Source organism: Condylostylus longicornis, unplaced genomic scaffold (genome assembly GCF_029603195.1).
Source record: "Condylostylus longicornis isolate FDR11 unplaced genomic scaffold, ASM2960319v2 ptg000026l, whole genome shotgun sequence".
Lineage (NCBI taxonomy): Eukaryota > Metazoa > Arthropoda > Insecta > Diptera > Dolichopodidae > Condylostylus > Condylostylus longicornis.
Genome location: NW_026577995.1, coordinates 3,850,463 through 3,871,856, shown reverse-complemented (window position 1 = coordinate 3,871,856; position 21,394 = coordinate 3,850,463). Strand labels below are relative to the sequence as shown.

General features: G+C 25.2%; 1 protein-coding gene across 1 annotated transcript in view; it reads right to left on the bottom strand.

Annotated features, from left to right (window-relative positions):
• The window catches only part of LOC129607043 (cadherin-99C), a 220,501-nt gene that overhangs the window by 174,663 nt on the left and 24,444 nt on the right, over positions 1-21,394 (bottom strand). Inside the window, exon 4 of the mRNA XM_055517737.1 lies at positions 17,592-17,736. Coding sequence (XP_055373712.1) covers positions 17,592-17,736 — 145 coding nt within the window. The remainder of the gene's footprint in view (positions 1-17,591; positions 17,737-21,394) is intronic.

Below are 21,394 nucleotides of genomic sequence, written 5' to 3'. Positions count from 1 at the left end.
ATAAGGAAAGGTAAATAAATTTAATAGCTTTTTGTTTCATGAACACTAACTAAGATTATAATAGTAGTAACATTATAGTAATACAGTGGTAAAAATATTCAATGCAGTTAAAAAGAAATTTTTGATGTTCGTGTACACAAAATGATTAATTTCTTATTTTAGTTCTTGCTTTTTATGCAAACCTACAATTCAAATGAAAATATTATGTGCCTATGTATATGTGTGCGTACATATATGTATAAAGTAATATAACGTTGTTTGAATTCAACTATTTGTCTAACATCTTTACTTAAAAAAAATAATTTATTATGTTGATTAATATTATGTTGCAATCGAGATTATTTGCATATATACACAATGTATATAAACATACGAGTATACATATAAAATAATATAAAAATTTTTGTAATTGATAAATGAATTGTTGAGCCTATCTTGACACTTTGCTGTCAATTTCTTGTAATATATTCGTACATTTATACTAACATGTAAAAATGTAGCTTTTTAAAAAGTAAAATTACTTAAAATAAAGTATTTGTTTTTCGAAAAATTAAAAAATTTTGCACATAAATATCAAACTACAAATTGGCTAACATGAATTTTTCATTCGGTGCAGTTTTTGATAACTAATATCAATGCAAGTAATTTAATAAAGCAAAAACAATAAAATATGGTACATAATTGCACTTCAGACGAAATCTTTTAGAGCGAAGATCATTTATCATTTTCAAATTCAAATTAATATCGAAAAAAATTCGAAATAATGTTGTTGTATATTATAACAGTTTTCCTTTCTTTTTACACTTTGAAAGATAATTTTTTATAACACCATTATACATGTATTATGTCATAATATTATGTCAGTGCCGCCACATTGGTATGATATTATGTATATAAGTACTTGCATTACACAATATTGATCATAAGATTGTCTTATACAATATACTTTTCAATTACATGTGATAATGATAATGTTACACTACATTATGTGCTTTCTATAAAGCTATAATATTAAATTCAGTATTCCTGCCCCCATACTATGCAATAAATCAACAATTTAATTTTTAAATATGCATTCATTTTGTTTTTTGTTGGGAAATTTCGGAAAAATTACAAATTCAGCGAAAATTGCAATATTTACATTTACTACTCGTAATTACATAATTAGTTAAGATTCAAAAACCTGGAAATGATCATCCAAAATAAAGCAATTTACTAATTTTGCACGCTAAAATTGGATTCAAACGTCATTAATATTATTGTTTCGTCAAATTAAATTATGTGAGAATTCGAAAAATATCCAAAAAGTACCCGAATTTCGGGCACTTTAATTGCAATGAATTTTATTTATTGTAGAATGCTCTTGGAGAAATGAATGTAGAGGCATCGGTAAGCTAAGACGCATTTGGGTAGTAAAGGTCTTAAGCGTTGATAACTTATTCAGAAAATGAATTAATATCATCAATATACTGTTGTTTACAAAGCTAGTTTGAATTTAAGTGTAAACGCACTAAATTATAAGTTAGTGCGTTTAAGTATGCCTTTAAGATAGATGTTTTTATTAAGCAAAAATTGCTGAAAATTTTGAATATTTTAACAAAAATATTAGAAAATGTTAAACATAATTTCTGCCATTTTTTGTTTTAATTTAATTTTTAATAATATGTGCATGAAATACCTATAATTACAAAGTAATTAAAAAAATACGAAAGTTCATCAATTAAAATTTTTATATAATGTATGTACTAATGTGCAATAATTTTATATTATATCTAAAAATACTAGACACAAAAATATTTAAAAATTTTTATAATGCGTCTGTAATGCTCATTTATGGTTGCATTTTAACGCAATATATGACATTGTGACAGTATATGAAATTTTTGAAAAGTATTATACGATTAACAATGCAACAATGTTAAAACTGAAGGCTTGTTTAAAATATCATTTTTCAAAAAAAAATGTTTAATTTTTAAATGTGGCCAGAGTTTCTCAACAATTTTTTTTTTTTGTTTTAACAAATTATCCTGCTATTGATTAATTTGGAAAATCACAAAATTTAATTTCCACTTTGATTTTAAATTTTATAGTATAACTAGAATTAATCAATTTGAGTCAAATGATTTTGAGAAAAGATGGATAGTAATGCAAAAAAATGTTTCAAAGCCGGATTCAAATCTGCTGGCGCACTAAGCTAACTAATACCCGAACTAACTTGAAAAATTATAAGAATTTTTTAATTATGCGAATTGGTTTAAGGTCAGATAGGTCTACTATATTTTAATTATTGGTGTCAGAAAAAACTGCACGTTCTACTACTCGTTTTCGCCTCTTTTTATACAGGAAAATTTTGTGTTAAATCATATATGGAATATACTTTTTGACACATTTGACATGATCTTGCAAAATATAAATAGGCAATAGGCAACATATCAGGTTGAAAATATGGAATGCAACTATGTATGAGAATAACAACATTTTACCGCCCTAAAAAATTTTTTTGTTAAACAAATAAATTCATTCTTATTGGCATTTTTTGTCATTTTGTTTCAGTCAAATACTAATATAAATTTTATGCATAATTTTATACATATACCTATATACATATATACAATATTTAATTTTTTTTTATTTTTAAACTATTTATGCCATTTTATTTTAAAATTTATGCCATTAATAAATTTTACAATTTTATTTTTATTTTCGATCTCTCTTAAATTTTTTGAACTAGTTTCTTTTTTTTTTCTTGTGTTTCATTTGTAATTGCATTTTTTAATACCTATATCTATACTACATATTAAATGTATTAAAAATTGAAAACCATTTACGGTATCATCATACAATATTAGAATTTGATCAAAAATAACATAATTTCTTGATCTTTATTATAATTAGCGACCATAATTTAATGAAACTTTATAGGGAAAATTCTTGTACCATTAACAAAATAACATTTTTGTATATTTTTATAAGTATAAGATAACTTACATACTAGTATAACATTAACGTTTTATATTGCAACAAATTAAAATAATAAATATAAAATAGAGAGAGAGAGAAAAAAATAACAAGTAAAAACAAATTTAAAAAAAATTGCTCAGGTCGGATTATTCGCATAATCAAACTAAAAAGAATTTTATGCGTTAGCCAAATCTACTGTAGGATAGTTCGTATACCATGTAGGTTATGATCGAGCAAGTTGTTTTTCAACTGTATTATTCGAAATTTGTTAATATTGAATAAATTTTTCGAATTTTTTTTTCCGAATCTTTACCCAACGTAGAATGTGCAATATGCTAATATTTGAATCGGTCCCAATATTTAACAAAAACAACAGGGAAGAGAAGTGAAAGATTTACTCTATTTCAAATTATCCATTACTACACATACAACTACCAATAACACTGCATAAAAAAGAGCAGTCAACACAATTTTAATACATATAATATAGAAAATACAAAGAGAAAATTTTTAATTTCTTGTGTAACAGCAACAATACCTATTTATATTCTCTTCTGATTGTGTGTTTCAAATAGAAGATTGCGTTATAGCATTTAATGTAAAAAATACTTTGTAATCATATAAATTACCGTATAAAATAATGTGAAGAATAATGTTGCCGGTAATTTCATCGTATATATCTCTGTAGCTCGTCTGGTTCAAGTCGAGTTCGTGGAATTACAAAATTTTTAATAAAATTTTTCTGCCTTGACTCGTTCCCTTAATAACAGTGATGAGCAATCTTTTTTTTTAAATGTGCTTAATGAGAAAAAGCTATCGTTTCCCGGTCCGCAGTTATAGCAGATTTATTTTCTAGTTTCAATAATAAGTAAGTTTAAGTAATAAGTTTCAGTAACAAGTAAAAGCTATAATGTGGAGGTTGAGGGCGGCTCGGTTTGCTGAGCATTATATAAGCGTTATTTTTTAATTTTTTTAAAATTTTATCAAACTTATTTTATTATTTTTTTGTATTGATGAAAATTAACCGATTCAAACCATGCTAAAGTTAAAAATTCGTATAAGAAATAGATATATGTATGTATATTGAATTAAATTTTTTAGACTGTGTTAAAACAAAACGATGTACAAAAGATCTGAGTATGCATTGAGCATACTGCGAAAAGCCAACAAAATCGCAAAAAAAAAATTTGTCGGGCAGTTGTATGAAGAAATTTTATGTTTCTCATTTCTGATTCTGATTCTTCATGTCATAAATTGAAAATAACAATTACTGTTCCTCTTCAAAATTTAGTAACGTTGTGCTATTTAGAATAAGTAAGAAAAAAGTCAAGTCAGTTCAATTTACATTGTCCTATCTGAAAATCGATTGAACATAAAATTAATTCTGGACAGATCAATATCTACTTGGGATAAATTTTTCCCATCTTGAATATAAATAATTATTATTGTGTTTCTGTATTACATGCACATACCAATACTACAACTCTTCTCAATATATTTATCACAAATGGATTTACATAATTATAATACCGATCTAAATTAAATTGATTATTCGCTATAAATTCGCTTGCGATACTATTTAAATTGTATTACAATATAAAAACGCGTTTTCTTTGTTTTTAAACCAAGAAAAAAAAAAAAAACTAAAGCAGATAAAAAAAAAAAGTAAAATTTTAAACAACTTTAAATTTATGCTGATTAGATTGTAACAGTCGTATAACAGCTCAACTCTATATATATATAAGTATATAATTCTCGATATACATGCCTACTTCAATATTGCCAAGGAAATGCAATTTAAAACAGAGTAAAAACACTTAACTTAAAATTGTTATATACGATTTTAGTTTGTATATATTCTTAAGCATATTATATAATTTCTTATTATTATATTTAGTTCTACGTACACAAGTACTTACAATGATTTTTTTTGTTTTTTTTTCTTTAATTACCATACTACTTACCTTGCTCACTTATTTATTTTATTTGCTACCTTTTTTATTCGGTATTTAAACTTGTCGTTTTGCTGTTGTCGCTGCAAAATTTGCATTTTAACTAAAGTTATTTTTTATAAATATATATACATATATATATATATATGTATGTAGATTCATATACATATATTTTCGATTCAAAGTTACAGGTTGTTTGATGGACGGATTATTTATTAAAATAAAAAGAAAAAAAAATTTTTAAAGATATTTTCTATGTTTTGTTTTTTTTTTGGTGGGAATTTTAAAATGTCAATTGTGAATATAAAAAGACATATCGGTAGAGATTTATTTTCAATCTGTTATTGTCAAACCCCGTTTTTTAAAAGAAATAATAAAAAAAAAAGCAAAAATTACAAAATGAAGCAAAAATAAGCTGGTGAATTTCCAAAAGAATGGCGCGCGTAATATTGTAAACTTTGCATTGATATTTTTAAATAAATATTTTTTTTTTTTTTGAATATGAGATTTTTGATCTAAGTTAAGGTTATAATTCACAGCAATCATTGTGGAATTTTTTATTTTTTTGTTGTAATGCAAAAAAAAATATAAAAAAATAAATAAAAAAATTGTTTTGAAACACCTAAGTTGAAATTAACAAGGGAATTGAATTTAATCAAATATTTTTATAGCATTAGCATTTTATTGAAATTTTAATATTTTATGCAATCTATTGTTTTTTTTTGTTTTTCTATAATTCCTAAATAAATACCAAAACTATTAAGTAGATTTTATTTACAAAAGGGAATGCAATAAGCATTGTACTGCAAATAATAGCAATAATAATAATAAGAGAGATAGATAGGTGTCAGTGTTGTTATTTGAATGACAGGACATTTATTGAGGTTAACATTTGACATAGTTTTCATATTGCATATACATATATATATATTATATAAAATAAAGTGATGAAAATGTTTATCTCTGTAGGGAGAAAAGAGAAAAAACACTTTGAATTTTATATTGTATATAAGGTAAACATTTTACCAAAATGGTTCCCGTATTGAATACAACACAAAACTAATGACAAAATTGTGAATAATTCAAATTGTGAATTCAATAAATGTGTTTGTGATATAACTGTAGCTTTTCATTTAGTTTTAATTTTGTTACTTATTTGACAGGAAATGAAGTTAAGGAAATGAGAAAATATTTAAATTTCTCTATTTTTTTTTTCTTCTAAAATATTCAATGATCACATTAGGGAAATTGTGAAAATTTATTTTCTTTTCAATCTATTAATGTCGTTTATTTTAAGGGAAGAATAAATTCTCAATAGATTTTATTAAATTTAAATTTAAATTAAATGAATTATTATTGTGATTCGTTTAATATTATTTTTTTTTTGTTTTTGTTTCTGTTCACAATATACGTGAAATTTTTAATTTAAAGAAAATATTTCTGAGACGGTAAAGATGTTGTATACTGAGCAAATATTCCAAAATTATCGTATACTTATTCATTTCATTTTGATTTTCTTGCTAAACTTTGACCATTGTCTTAGGATTTAACCCTTGTGAACCCGGCTGGTAAACATAATGTAACCAGCAAAGTTCAAACATTTCTAAAAATTAAAAAGGCATTGTATTTGGTTCTCTGTTGTACGATTAAGTTTTTACATGATTTAGCACACAAAATTTTACCGCAATTTATTTTATCACAGTCAGAACTTATAAAGGTAATAGATTAGACATGTGAAACATATGCTAATTACACTAATCGAAAGACGGGTTCAAAGGGTTAAAGGATTAGGAGAATTGACCAAAAATTAAATAGTCTACAGTTTACTTTTAGCGGTAAGCCCAAATTTAACATGTCTTACGTAAAATATGTAAATTTAGAAATTTTACAAAGATAATTCCAAATTTTCGACGGAATTCTCAGTGTTTTTTTTCGCAGGTTAAAAGAAATCAAAATTAGACACAAATTAAATGAATTAATCATGTTCATATTTTAGGCATTCATTTGAATATTTCATATTTTCGCAACAGAATCTTATCATCACAAGTAATTATGATTTGACGAAAAGTTTACATAAAACTGCTTAATTAAAATTTCTAAAAGTAAGTAAATGAAAATTCTTAATTAATTTACATGAAGAATTTAAAATTTAAATACTACAGAGTTTATAGAATTAATAGCTTATTTTGAATGAAAATTTTTTACAGAGGTTGTTAGTGAACTCAATCAATTATGTTCATGGTATTTTAAATAATTTTTTTTGTTTCCGGTACATTAATGAGTTCAAAAGGCTTCAAGGCTCGGTTTTATCGTTTTTTTTTTCCATATACTTGAAAAAAATATAATTTAGTAAAAAAATATAATTTACATTTATAATTCACTCAGTAATTAATTTAACTAAATGGTTTGAATTTCAAGAAAAGCAAACTATATTATGTTTTAATAAACTCAGTTTTATAGAAATATCCGTGGTCGTACATAAAGCATCCTTGTGTATGGAAGATCAATCGTAAAATATATTTATTCTTAATTATATTTACAATATTTTGACTCTCTCTCTCTCTCTCTCTGTTTACATGTTACACACATATTTCCAAGTCAAAATAAAATTTTATTACCTAATCCCTATATATATGGAATGAGACTAGATCATTTATGAATATTCATCAGAAACACCTAAATTCAGATTAGAACAACAATTGTTGTAAAATTTTTTATTTATTTTTTATTACTTGTATGTTTGTATAACAAAATTTGAAAATGACAAAAAAAAATATAACAAAAACATAAAAAGAGCATATTTTATTATATAATCATAAAATTTTCTATAGCATATCTATAGGTGTAAAAATGTCATAAAATCTGTACACAAAATATTGTTTTCGTGCTGAATACTAAAAATGGGATATGAGATCACCAGACTAAGAATATAAAAGCATTTATAATTTATTTGGATATTGGTTGCACATACAAATATTTTTTTGGTGCTCTATTTTTATTTTATATTTTTTTTTTGTTAATTTCATTTTATGCATAAATTATGCATTAAAAATATTTTATGTGTTTATGAATCTATGCACTTATGGGTATATGTGCATATAACAAAATCAAATCAGCATAATACGTATGGGGATGTGAAAAATCCAATATGAATATGCAGAGATTTTGACATTACATATACACTATTATAACAGTTATATATAAATATGTATAAATAAAGAAATAAATAAGTAAGCACTTAAAGGAAACAAAAACTTAAAGAAGGTAAAAAAGAAAGACCAGGAAATTTTAATTCAAGTATCAGAGTATATTGATTCTGTCAAACTCATGCAATATTGTGCAAATAACGAAGCAGTAATAAAATAAATTTATAACGGTTCTACATATTTCTCAATTTTGCTTTTTTAAATTCGATTTATTTTTAAGCATAAGATGTAGGTAGAATTTGTGAAATGTATAATGTACTTGTATATTAATTGGCCCATACAATATGAGAAAATTCCGGAATTACTTAAAAATTTCATATAAATTCACATATGTATCGCAATAATAACTCTTAATATTTAAGGTTTTAGAAGAGATGAGGCTCCACTCTATAAAAAATTTTATATTGGAAATCTATTATATTTGTTCAAGGTAGCATTTGGTCAAGCATCTTATCAAGGCAGCCAAATTCACTTCCTTTGCATTTATATTATACACTTAATATTCTCCTTAATTTTCTTTTTCATATTTTTAGGAGAATATATTTCTAATTTTAATACTTCAATTATAAGAAAATCATTGGAAATTTTAAGTATAAATAAAATAATTATATTTGAAATATTTCATTATATCCTTTAAATGCCTAGACCAACTATTTTTAAATTTTTTTTCGCTTTTTTTTTATAATATCGTTGTCATCGGTATAGTTACCGAATTGTAACGAATTATAAAAAAGAAAAAATAAATAAAGTGCGAAATAAATTGACGAGTTGGATATACAATGACAAGTTACAAGTTCTTATAACGGTTTTATTAATATCATGAGAGAAGGAAAAATAAATGACATCAGACTTGCCGTCTTGAAAAATTTTTCACGTGTATTGTATTCTATCAAAGTTTATTAGAGGTATTAAAGTAAAATAAAAGCTGTTTCTGTTGCACCTTTAATACATGCATAATAATAATTTAATTTCTTACTTTTATACTGCAAAAATCTTTCATTGTTTGAAAGTACAGTGGCCACTACCTTAAATACAAATGAATTAGTAATCTGACTTATCTACTATTTTGATCTGCTGCAGAATAGCAATTGTAATCATTATATCTCCTTTATGATTATTAAAATTGTAAATGCTAATTAAGTTAAATTGGTATTAGATTTGAATTTTTTGTTAAAAAATCAATGTGTCACTTAGAACAATGCCCATTGCAAAAGGAAGTCATAATACTACAAGATTCGCACGTTTTATGCAGATTAGAAAGGGACTACGATTTTTATTATATCGATGGCTTCTGGAGAAAATCCTCTATTCAGCACAAGAAAAATTTTGAAATAATTTGCAATGAATAGAAAAAACCCAGACCAAATTCACATTATTAGTAATTTTACTGTAATATTTTTGGAAAATGAGGAATCTTTCTCTTTATTTACGTTCTACATAATTGTAAAAAATAATTTGGCAGTTTTTATAAATTATTTTAAAATTTTTGAAATATGAGATAGAGGGTTTTCCCCGCAAATCATCGATATGATTCATTGTAGATATCTTAATAATTTCAAAATTAATTTATAAATTTTACCATGAAATTATAAAAATCAAAGTTAAGACATTAACTGACTAAGTAATTATAAATGCAAAAAACACATTCATTTTAACATTTTTTCCTACCCCATATTATAGAACATTATTTTTAATTAAATGAATCTTTGCTTTAAGGTCTTTTATTTTTATTTTCCTAAAAAATGACATTATAGATTTGATCGTAGAGTATACATAACATAAGGTACTTCATACATTGAATCAGAAATCGTACACATATCTACAACACTATAAAGCTTTCGTAAATTTAAAAAGTCCATGGTAGATTTTCATACACACAATGGCTACACACAATATAAATTTAAGTGTGTATGTGCACTTATGCATGTTTCATATTAAATTTATGTTATAAATTTACTTTTTTTCTCTGTTAATTTTATTTTAATTTTGTTATTTTATTTTATTTTCAATATTAAATTCTTCTGACATATTTACATATTTCTTTCTTTTAGTCTCAGTACCAAAACAAGAAATTGAAAAATGAGTGGGGGTATTGTAACACGCAGATATATTTTTCTTCCAATAATAATAACAGTATAGCATATGTGGTGAGTATATGGTGTTCATATTCTAGTATCTACACATACGAGTATACACATATAAAATTTAATAAAAATCATCGAAAGAACTTTTAATTTTTGTTTTTTTTTTTGTATAAAAATGTAAGAAAATCAAATATTTAAATATTGTATAGGAAAAAAAAAAATCAGCATATTATTTGAATATTTATTAAGTAATTTTATTTATTGTTTTTTGTTATTTTATTATTATTATTTTTTTCTGTGTTTAAAATCAAAATGTTTAAAGAAATTTTTATTATGTTTTTCTTATTTTATTTTTTATTAATTTTCTAGATTTGTAACATGTGATTAACATTAGAATAATTGAATGACTTTTGAATGAAATTAAAACGTATAAAAATTACGAATAAAAAATTAAATTTAAATCTTTTCATATAATAACATACTCAAATACACAGAGAGAAAAAAATTGAGTAGTTGTTCGTGTAAAGTATTCATATCTTAAGTTAAAAAGTAAAGTTAAAATGAGGTTGAATCAAACGGTTTATAAAGAAGCACTTCTCCCTTCAACAAGTGAAAATGCTACTGTTAAGATTCCTAACCGGACATCCACGTGAAACTCATGCACTAGACCAACAGAAAGGCTCATCTGCAACCCCCAAAACAAACACCCCACAATGCCAATGCAATACAATTCTACGAACCTTCTATCCGAACCAGCCAACCTTTTTGGTGAACTCCAAAAGACGTATGAGAGACAACCTGGACAGGTCCTCCAGACCATCATAAAAGAATGCCTCCAAGACACGCTTTCTCTTCCACATCAAAGATGGACAAAATTTGAAAAAATTTGTATTTTTGGAAGAATAAGGTGCCGTACATTCAAGTTTTATAAATTTCAAAATAATACTATAAAGCAAAATGAACTGTTTATTAGTATCTAAAACCTGCTGAAATTTCAGACTGCTATATATATAGTTTATCGTCTAGACGAAAAGCGGGTTAAACAGGTTTTAGATAACGGTTACTTTCAAAATCATTTTCTTGTTTTAAATGTTAATGAAACTGTGCCGCCGCAGTAGAAAAAGATCATCAATACATTTCTGCATTTGCAGAATTTAAAAAATGTTTGTTTGGTTTCGTTACATTATTTAGTCAAACAATGGCATTTAAATAAGTTTCTAGTAATAATTTATTTGTGTATAAAATTTCAGCTTTCTATCTGAAAGGGTGTAGAAGTTTTGTAAACTTACGGGCAGACGGATAGACCGACAGACGAATAAATGGACAGATGGACAAATAGACAGACAGACGGGCGAATAGACAGGTGAACGGACAGACGGATAGACGGAAAAGCGGACACACGGACACACGGACGAATAGACAGACGAACGGAAACTAATAAGCATTTTCTTTTCCTCAAAATTTTGTCGAAAAAGTACTAAAAATAAGTTAATAGCGTTTTTAAGAGTTGAATAATTATAATATTTATCTTCAAATAATTGCCTAAAGGTGTATGAAATTATTATAATTTTTTCTATATTTGTTTTAGTTGTTTTTTTTTCTTTTTTTTTGTTTAACATTTCCTTCTTTAGACATGCAATCAAATAAAATTTAAATTCAAAAAATAATTGCATATCTATGTTTTTTAACATTTTCTCTATTATACTGAGAATCAAAAAAAAAGAATATAAAATGTAAAATAATTATTAAAAAAAAAAAATTTAATTTTCTAATTCTTGTTTTCTATATAGATAGAAAAGGATAAAAATTTAAAAGTAATTTTATAAATACAGAGTGATTTGCTATACACACACTGTTCTGAGATTTTATGATAAAAGTTACACACGTAAAAATATTTTTTTCTGTTTTTTTTTATGTAAAACGCATATTTTTAAAGGTTTGAGACTACAAAGTAATAACATTTCTAATAAATTTAAAAGCAATAACCCTCTAAGAGAAATTTGAAATTCAAATTAAAGATGTGCAGAACATCAACACCACAACTGCTGATTTATCTATAAAAGGTAAATGTTAAAATATAACAAAAAACTCACGCCTGGAAAAAAATTCCAATCAAATTGATCAATTGCAAAATATTAAATTTGCATATCTCATTGTTGCATATTTTGCGGATGAGAGTAAATAATCCAGGTAATTAAAAATTTTAAAATTTGTTATTAAGCTATATTTTTTAATTAGCCGATATTGGCAGGAGTATTCTTTCATTTCTGAATGATTAATTAAACTTGAATACTTTTATAACAAAATAGATCGATGAAAACGTTTGACCTTTGTTATTTTTCGGAATTTTTTCCGGACACTTTTCTTAATGACTAATTTGAATAGTAAATTTAAAAATTTCGGAATAGATGAGAGAGCGTTCTTTCTGTTATCCTGATTAATTCCTGTTATTCTATTGTTTTTAATAAAATGACAATTAAGAAATTAGAATTATTGAATTGTTTTATCATTGCTCTTTACAATGCTTCCTCATTTTAAGTTTTTTAATATTAATTTGTTTCACCGAATGATAACTCCTCTTGGCACCCTGTAAATTCATTATTTTGTGGGTAGATTTCAATAGTTTTACTTATGGCAGACATCTTTTCTTTTTATTTTAATTTTATGATGGTAATTATATTTTTCAAAGTTAATTAAAATATAGTTTTCTCTGAAAAAATTTGAATTTTTGATTTTGTTCTCTCTGATTTTGTTCTCTGTGTGTTTTATGAGATTTTTAATTGCATGTTAGCCAATTAAAAAAATTACTTGTAAAGGTGGTTAACTTAATATATGAAAAAATATTATGTTATTAATTTATAATTTTAAATTAGCACAGGTGTTAATTAATTGCCGGAAAACAATAAATTAAAATTGCGAAAATGTTTCTTTACAAAACTATTATTATTATTGCTAAGTTCCTGTGAAAGAGGCAGTACACACTAACTATGTATATTTATGAAAATGTAATCTCAATTGCAGCCAAATTAAAATGAGATTAAATTAATTTTACTTTCGTAGGTAGTAATGATTATGAAAAAATTTCTAATGTATAGGCATAGCAAAATTTAGAACTTTATTTATGAAATCCATGAATAATTAAAAATTAATTAATTTTATTACTTTTAATATTCATGTGTTTGCATGCAAATATAAAGGCGAAAACGCAGGGAATCCTCTTGGCTATTCAGCTCTTAGAAACGCTTATTCTTACTGCTATTGTAACTTTAAAAAATCAAATGATCAACTATATCTATTCTTATTAACTTCACTCGATGTCAGTGTCCGTGTACACGTTCTTATCAGAAAACAAAATTAATATTTTTATTAAGTAATCTAACTCTATTAGTATAGTTCCATCATTTTGTTAATACATTCTGGCCCGCGCTCCCTAAAAGTATGCAATATTTCAATATTGAATGATGTTAAGAGAAAAATGCCAGAATGGATACAAACATGATTTTCCAATAGCTGATTTCATTTACTTATGTGTAATATGCTATTGTACCATTTATCAGCTAACTAAAGCAGACCAGACACCATTTTTTACCTATAAATAATTGTAAAAATTTTAAACTTACACCTGGCTATATAAAATAGTTAAATTTTCAACATTTTTTTCAATTAAATTTGAAAGAAACAGTTTAATTTGTGCTTTCAAAATTCACAATTCAAGTAAAACATAATTAAAAATTGCAATACTTAATTATTCTTTTAAATTAAATACAAATTTACTTTCAAAGAACTTAAATGTACGATTTAAATTGAATTTTTGTATTAACTTCTACAGAAATTTTATAAGTTAATTTGGTAATCAACCCACAAGGAAATTCAAAAATTCCATCTGTTCATGATTGTAAGTATGTAATAAAACATTTCTAATGTCCAAAATTTCAATAAAAAAAAAATTCTTGAATTACACAATCCCATTATTCTTAAATATTCAATTATATTTAAATTTTCCGAATTTATTTTACGTTTTGCGTTCTTCTTAAAAAATCAAACATCCGCCTATGAAAAAATAAAATAATAATAAAAAAAACGAGAAGAAATAGAGTTGATCGTGTCAACTCTGTGATACCCGTACCAAATTTTTATCTGATGTGCATTTACTCGCATTTACAGCTGACTATGGAACAGACTATGACTTTAAGTTGCCGTATTACGATATTAATTTATGCAAAATTTCTGTACTGTGTTTCTATATTTCTCAATATTTTCTAAGATATGGTCAACCTAAATTTCATAGATTTTTATCACACATAACAGCTCTAATACACTTGTTTTCACGAAATTTCTATATTATACAGTTCCAATAATTGCTAAATAACTTTTGCTGTTGTATGCCTGCTATTCGAACCAGTACCTCGATCATATCCAATATGGTTGTTGTATTTACTATAATAAATTAATTGTGAAAATTTGGTGAATATAGCTCAATTATTTTTGGAGTTATCGTTGGGACGAGCGAACAGACACACAAAGCTAAATCAACTCAAAATTCGACATTGATCAAGAACATATACATATTTGAGTCTATATCTTAGCCCATTATTTCTTAGGGTTACTAACGGTAAGGCAAATTTAGTATACTCTTCGAACATACGTTACGTTCGTAAGGCTATATAAAACATGAAATAATGATTATAAGTTTCTTATAACTTAAATGCACTTCAGTAAAATTTTTTTATTATTATTCAATGATAAAATAAGTATAGAATTTAACTAGGTTACAGAATAAACTCTGTATTAGTATGACTATGGTTAACTCATATATAGAATATTCTATAGCAATATTAAAGCTACATTTTTATCTACATTGATACATAAGTAGCTATATGAAATTCTTTGTCATGAAATTCATTTCTGAAATTGGAATATTTTGAATCGACATTCTTACATATATTTTTTTTTTATTAAAAAAAATAATTGTTTATACTCTTATAAAAAATGTGCCAACATTACGTACTTATTCACATATTTTTTGCATTGTTTAGAAATTACATACAAAATATACTATTAATTTATATATCTGTATAATATATTTTTTTATTAATAAGCATTTGAAAATTGTAAAATAAATATTTTTTATAAAAGATCTCTTGGTCTTTGGAATTATTTCAATTCAGTTTAAAAGTTAAGTATCTAGTATCTATATAATTGAAGTATTTCTAAAACATGTGCAAGCTTAAAATAATAAAAGGTAAATGTTCTATTCCTCTAAAATTGCATTATAATAGATCTGCATTGGTAAATATAATTTGCATGTTACAAAGCAATTTTTTATAATTACTATATTTATAAAATGTACATAATTATGTATATGAAATTTGCATAGAGAAATGTTAATATTATTGGATTGTATACAATACGTTTTAAATAGAGGTCGACTATATATACAACTGACCATGTTGTTATTTTTATATATATATATATATATATATACTTATACAGTCTTTAATGCTTAATATAAATAATATCCTAATTTGATTCAAGATCATTTTTATGGAAAATTTCTTTCAATTTACTCATATGCCATATATATTCACTATATATCACTATATATTCACTATATATCGCTATATATTCATTATATATCACTATATATATCACTATATATTATATAAGTAAATTATTTTCATTCATTGTTTCAATTATACGAATAATTTATATTATAGTATTACATTTCTCTTTTCCTTTTCTATGTTTGGAAACTTTATACTAACTCTATATTAACTCCTTTAACTCCTGACGCAGTGAATGTTATTTTTTGTTCATTTATAGCTTTTTTTCGTATATTGTTTTTAAGAGTTCCAATAACAATAGGCCGATTAAAACTATGAAAGTATGTACGCTAAATCAGAAGTTATACTTAGTAACTTCCATAAGTAGTATATAGCTTTAATTATTTTATGTGAATTACTTTGTTTGAAAAAAAACTTTCTTTTGTACTTTCTTTTCATGAAAAGCAAAAAAAAATTGCTATTTTCGTAAATATTTACGAAAATTTTACAATTAAATTACAAAAAGAAAAAATTTTTTTTTTGAATACAAAATTATTTAAATTTTTTTTTGAACCTAGTTTTGCGAATTACCCCAAATGAATTCCATTTGTGATCAAATTTTTGTGAAGGAATGCAACTATACTTTACTATTTTTATAATAGCTGAATCCTAACGGTTATTTTGTGTAAAACTTAAGAATTAAATATTGGATTTTGTTCACCATTTTAAAAATTTTTCTAAATATTCAGATATTTAGAATTCAGATTCTTTGTATTCATCTCAAATGATATTTACACATACTAGCCGAGGATTTATGAGAAAGGAATTAAACTAATTAGAATACAAAACAGGATCTTCCAAAACTTTATTAAATAATTTTCATTCAATTGGAATGCATTGTCATTTTAGAGAATTCCATTAATATGTGCTATAGTTGCTCTCAAGTACAAACATTTGGGACACAACACCGAGATGCAAAGAAGGGGACCCGAATTGAGCATGAATTTTATTCAGTAAATGAATTGGGGGAATGCGCAAATAGAGAAATAATATTTTGTGCGATCACAATATTTTCTTTACTGTGGCCGGTAACTTATGCCTTTCCCTATCAAAACAAAGATAATTTAGGCGTTAACTAAATGTGAAGTGGTAATTATTTTAAATTTCGTGAATAATTAATAATATTTATTCTTTTTTTTTTTTTATTTGTATGAAAAGAAAATTTCCTTTTATTCGGAATAAAATACTTTTTTAATTTTTTGCTAATATATTTCGTGCGCTACATATGCACTTTATCAAAGCTGATTTTCTTCTAATTAAGACAACAAACAATAAAAATTGAAATATATTAAAATTAGGAACATTATACCTGACTTAATCTAGAATTTGATTATTTATTTTTTTTGTTATTAGTTACAAACTAAATTTATACCTGTTTTAAACCTTAAAACTGGTCAAATAATTAATTTAAAGAACCAAGTAGCCGCGTTACCTTCGTCCGTGTTCGGTAGGCAGTCCTTGTTTGATTTGTATATTTGCATGCTTTCATGAACTTCTCTCCTGTGTTTTCCTTTTACCTCTTTTAATACCTTTAAGTTATCTTCCGTGATTGTGTAATCCTTTTCATAAATGTGTTTTGTAACCATAGAATCCTATTAAATCCTACTCTCCTTGCACGTTTTATTTCACTTAAATGTTCCTTAAGTCTTGTTGTAATGGGTCTCTTCATTTGTCCTATGTAAAATTTATCGCAATTATTACAATTGATTTTGTACACACCGCATCTTTCATGTATCTTCAATTTATCCTTATCCGAATTTAACAAGCTCCTAAGTTGATATTTACTATTGGTTTGTGATGTCCGAATATCAAGTTTGTACAGTGATGATCATAACTTAAAGATACCCATGTTGTTCTTTGTTCTTCCAATATCCTGTTCTGTTTAAACAATGTGCTCATATTCTCCTGCTCAATTTTTCGTTTTTTCTTCCTAATGAGTTTGTTAATACGTTCAGTAGAATAACCGTTCTTCACAGCCGTGTCCAAAATGAAGTTTACTTCTGATCTATAGTCGTGTCTGTCTGATCTATAGTCGTGTATTTTTTTAATAATATTTAATATAATTATTTTCAAATTAAAAAAATTATTTAACTGTTTGTTTCTAAGGTATGAAAGTCAGGTTGTTTCTAAAGAATTACAGTTCAATTCCAATTAGAATACATGAAGAATGTAAACTTATATATAAAAACAAACCCCGTATAGATGCAAATCTTCTGTTCTACAGGCAAAAAGCAGAATTTTTAATAACTTATTTAATGAGATTTTTTTTTTGTTTAAATAAAATCTTCATAATTTTTATAATTGATTCCGCGTACTACCAGCTTGTTTTTTAATTAAACATCAATAAAAAATAAAATTAAATATAAATGTACGTATATGGTCAAGATTTCCCCGTAGGTGATCGTCATTAAAATGACAATAATAAAAAATTTCAAAGATTTCAATTAAAAGTTATGAAAGTAATATTGTTTTAAATAATTAAAAAATAATTGTTAAAATTAGCATAAAGATGTTCAATATATTTTTAAATAACAAGATGATTTAATAATTAATTTTAACAAGAAAGCAATTTGTAACTGAAAACCTTGATAATTTTTTTACAAAACTTACAAATGTTTGTTTTTTATTATTTGATTTTAATTTATTTTTAACACTTTTATGATAAAAATTCCAATTAGAGAAATAATGAGTATACCAATTACGGCACTGATGTATTTCATCCGTGCATTTAAAAAATTAAATTTTAATGTTGAAGTTTTTGTGTTTATTACGCTAAAAACTAAAGCAAGTACAAATTGGCTGTATAACAAAGTAACTTTGCAATACCTTCCTTTTCTTGTTTACAAGAAATACCGTCCTATTTTGCCCACAACAGTAACACTTAAAAATATGTTTTCTAGGCCCTGTATATTCCTTGTGGGAAGAGTGGTGTGGAATCCCCTTAGTTAATCCATTACAGCATTTACGTGTTTTTTTAATAATTTTTAAAATGAAGTGTTAGATTTGTAGATTTTCAAAGGAAATCAAATACGGAAACCAGTTTTGACATGATGTAGCGTCTCCACACTCCCACCTATAATATCCCTGTTCATGTACAAAGCTGGAAATATTTCCAAGAAAATTCCATTTCCCAAACGCATATACGAAACGCCGTCCAAAACAATTGTGAGTACCAGACATCTGCAAAAAATATGCGCGGCTGTTTCGTCATAGCCCCTACAAAGTTTGCACAAGAAGGAGCCTGAATTTTCCAGCTTATATTGGTGATATTTTATAGCAAAAAAAAATTTTGAATAGCACAAACCCTGTTTCTATCTAGCTCCCAACAATTCATTTCAGGTTCATTTTCGAGAGCGTGATGGCAGAAACATCTTCGCATGACGACAGTCCTTCGTGTCCCGCTAGTAAGGATCGCATTCTATGTTCTCATCAGCCGCTCCAGCTTTTTTTCAATTGTTGAATGAATCATTCACCTTTTTAAGTAAAAAGCGGTATTTTTAAATTAAACGCAATCCATTATTTTTTCTATTCAATTCATTAAGCGAAAAAGTCTAAATATTTTTACATTTTTCTGTAAAAATAATTTTTTTATAATATTAATTAAAATTCAAATATCCTTATTTCAAATCAATATTTCAAAATTTTCATACCATTGTGCTACCACAAAAGACGCATTGAAAATTTTTAAATATTTTCAAAAATTGCATTACAAAAAAAAAAAAAAAAAATTTAACGCCAATCCTATTATAGAATGCAATTTTACTTTAATACAGTAATTTATTTTTTCTTTTATATGTATAACAACTTAGAAGACGTCATACGCTATGATTAATACTTTGTATAACATTATATAGAATTAGATATTTTACAATTTTCCAATGGGCAACTAATTAATAGACAATATTTTCGAAATTCTTTCCTTCTTTTTCTCTTTTTTTCATTTAATATAATAGAAGAAAAACGCTATTCATTTCTTACTTATTTTCATTAATATCTCGGCAGGTATTTTTTCCTTTAAACTAATTTACGAAATAGAAAAAAAAAGAGAAGCAAATTTTTCTTTTTATAAAAATGTTGTACTTTCAAAATAGAACGAGTTGTTTCAAGAAGCACAGCACAAATAGAAGAAGAAAAAAAAATTGTGAATACTTCCTCATTCTTCGCTCGTATATAAAAAGTGACATAAGACTCGTACCATATAATATCCGGAATGCCTAAAATAACAAAAAAAAAAAAAAAATTGGGAAAAATAGAATGAGAGTAAGAAAAAAAACAAAAAGAAAATTTAAAGAAATTGAAAAGGTTTACAACTTAAGAAAAACTGAATTTCGAAAGCTAATAAAATTAAATTGCGAATTTTTTATATTAAGGAATCGAAGTATAAGTGTGTGTGCAATAACTATGTTACAGTACCATCAAAAATTAATGGAACAAGCTTCTTTTTAAATTGAATATTTGATCTGCCCAAAATGTCAGGATATTGTCGCAGTGGCTAACGCATCAATTATCTTCTTTGTAAATGTTTGACTCTGATAGGAAAAATGAAAACGCATTATTATAGACTATTTCCTTTTTAGAAAATTTTCGAATTGTGATTTCGTAAAGGAGTGTCTGTTTGATCCAATATCTATTATATTGGCATTGATGAGTAAATAGAAATTTTTTGTGTTTACTCATCTAATTTCATCTAATTGAGATACAATGACTAAATTCGAGAAATTTCCCCAATAATTTCCCAAAACCTGTTCAAGTTTTTTTTACAGTAGTGTACCTTAAACCTATATCCATACACACAAATTCATATATTATATGAATACAGTTTGAATTAATGTCGAAGATTTATATATACAATATTTCCCAAGTATATTTATAGATATTTGATTCTAAAACCTTTAAATTAATCGAAGAAAAATAATAATAAAAAAAAAAAAACGTATAGAAAAAAAAGTCAGCTTTATTTTTCGCTTTTCCTGTGGTCGCTTTTTTTCTTTTTCCAATCAACAAATACCTAATCAGAACCACCTTTTTTGCCGATAGAAATAACAAGAAGGAAAAATTACGACGATTTCAAGTAAAAATTACGTTTTATAAATAGATTTTGCACCACCAAAGAAATACACTTTTATTAGAAAAATAAAAATATTTATGTTGCTGGATTTTGTTTCGAAAATATTTAAAAATATTGATTTATAATAATAGTTTTGTGGTATCAAACGGCTATCGTATAGAAGATTTCAAGAAACTTTAACTTTAAAATTTCGATTTTCCAATATTTCCGTTAAAATCTGATGGTATTCTAAAATCAGTATAAAATCAGTAGTCAAAAAATTTACAATATTTTTTGTACATATGTATACGTTTTAGGTTCATTATCTATGGCGGATTCGCTAACTTGCCGACTTCCGTATGACGAGTGGATTTATTTTGCACATTTTTTAAATAGTACAATACTTTAACAGTACTAAATAATTCTTCGCCAAATTTTTCGCCAAAGAATTCGCCAAATTTTTCATACATAATATGGGCCTAATCGTCTCTTTCGCTTTTTACTCATCAAGTGAGAAGCAAGTGATTTGAAAATTTGAATA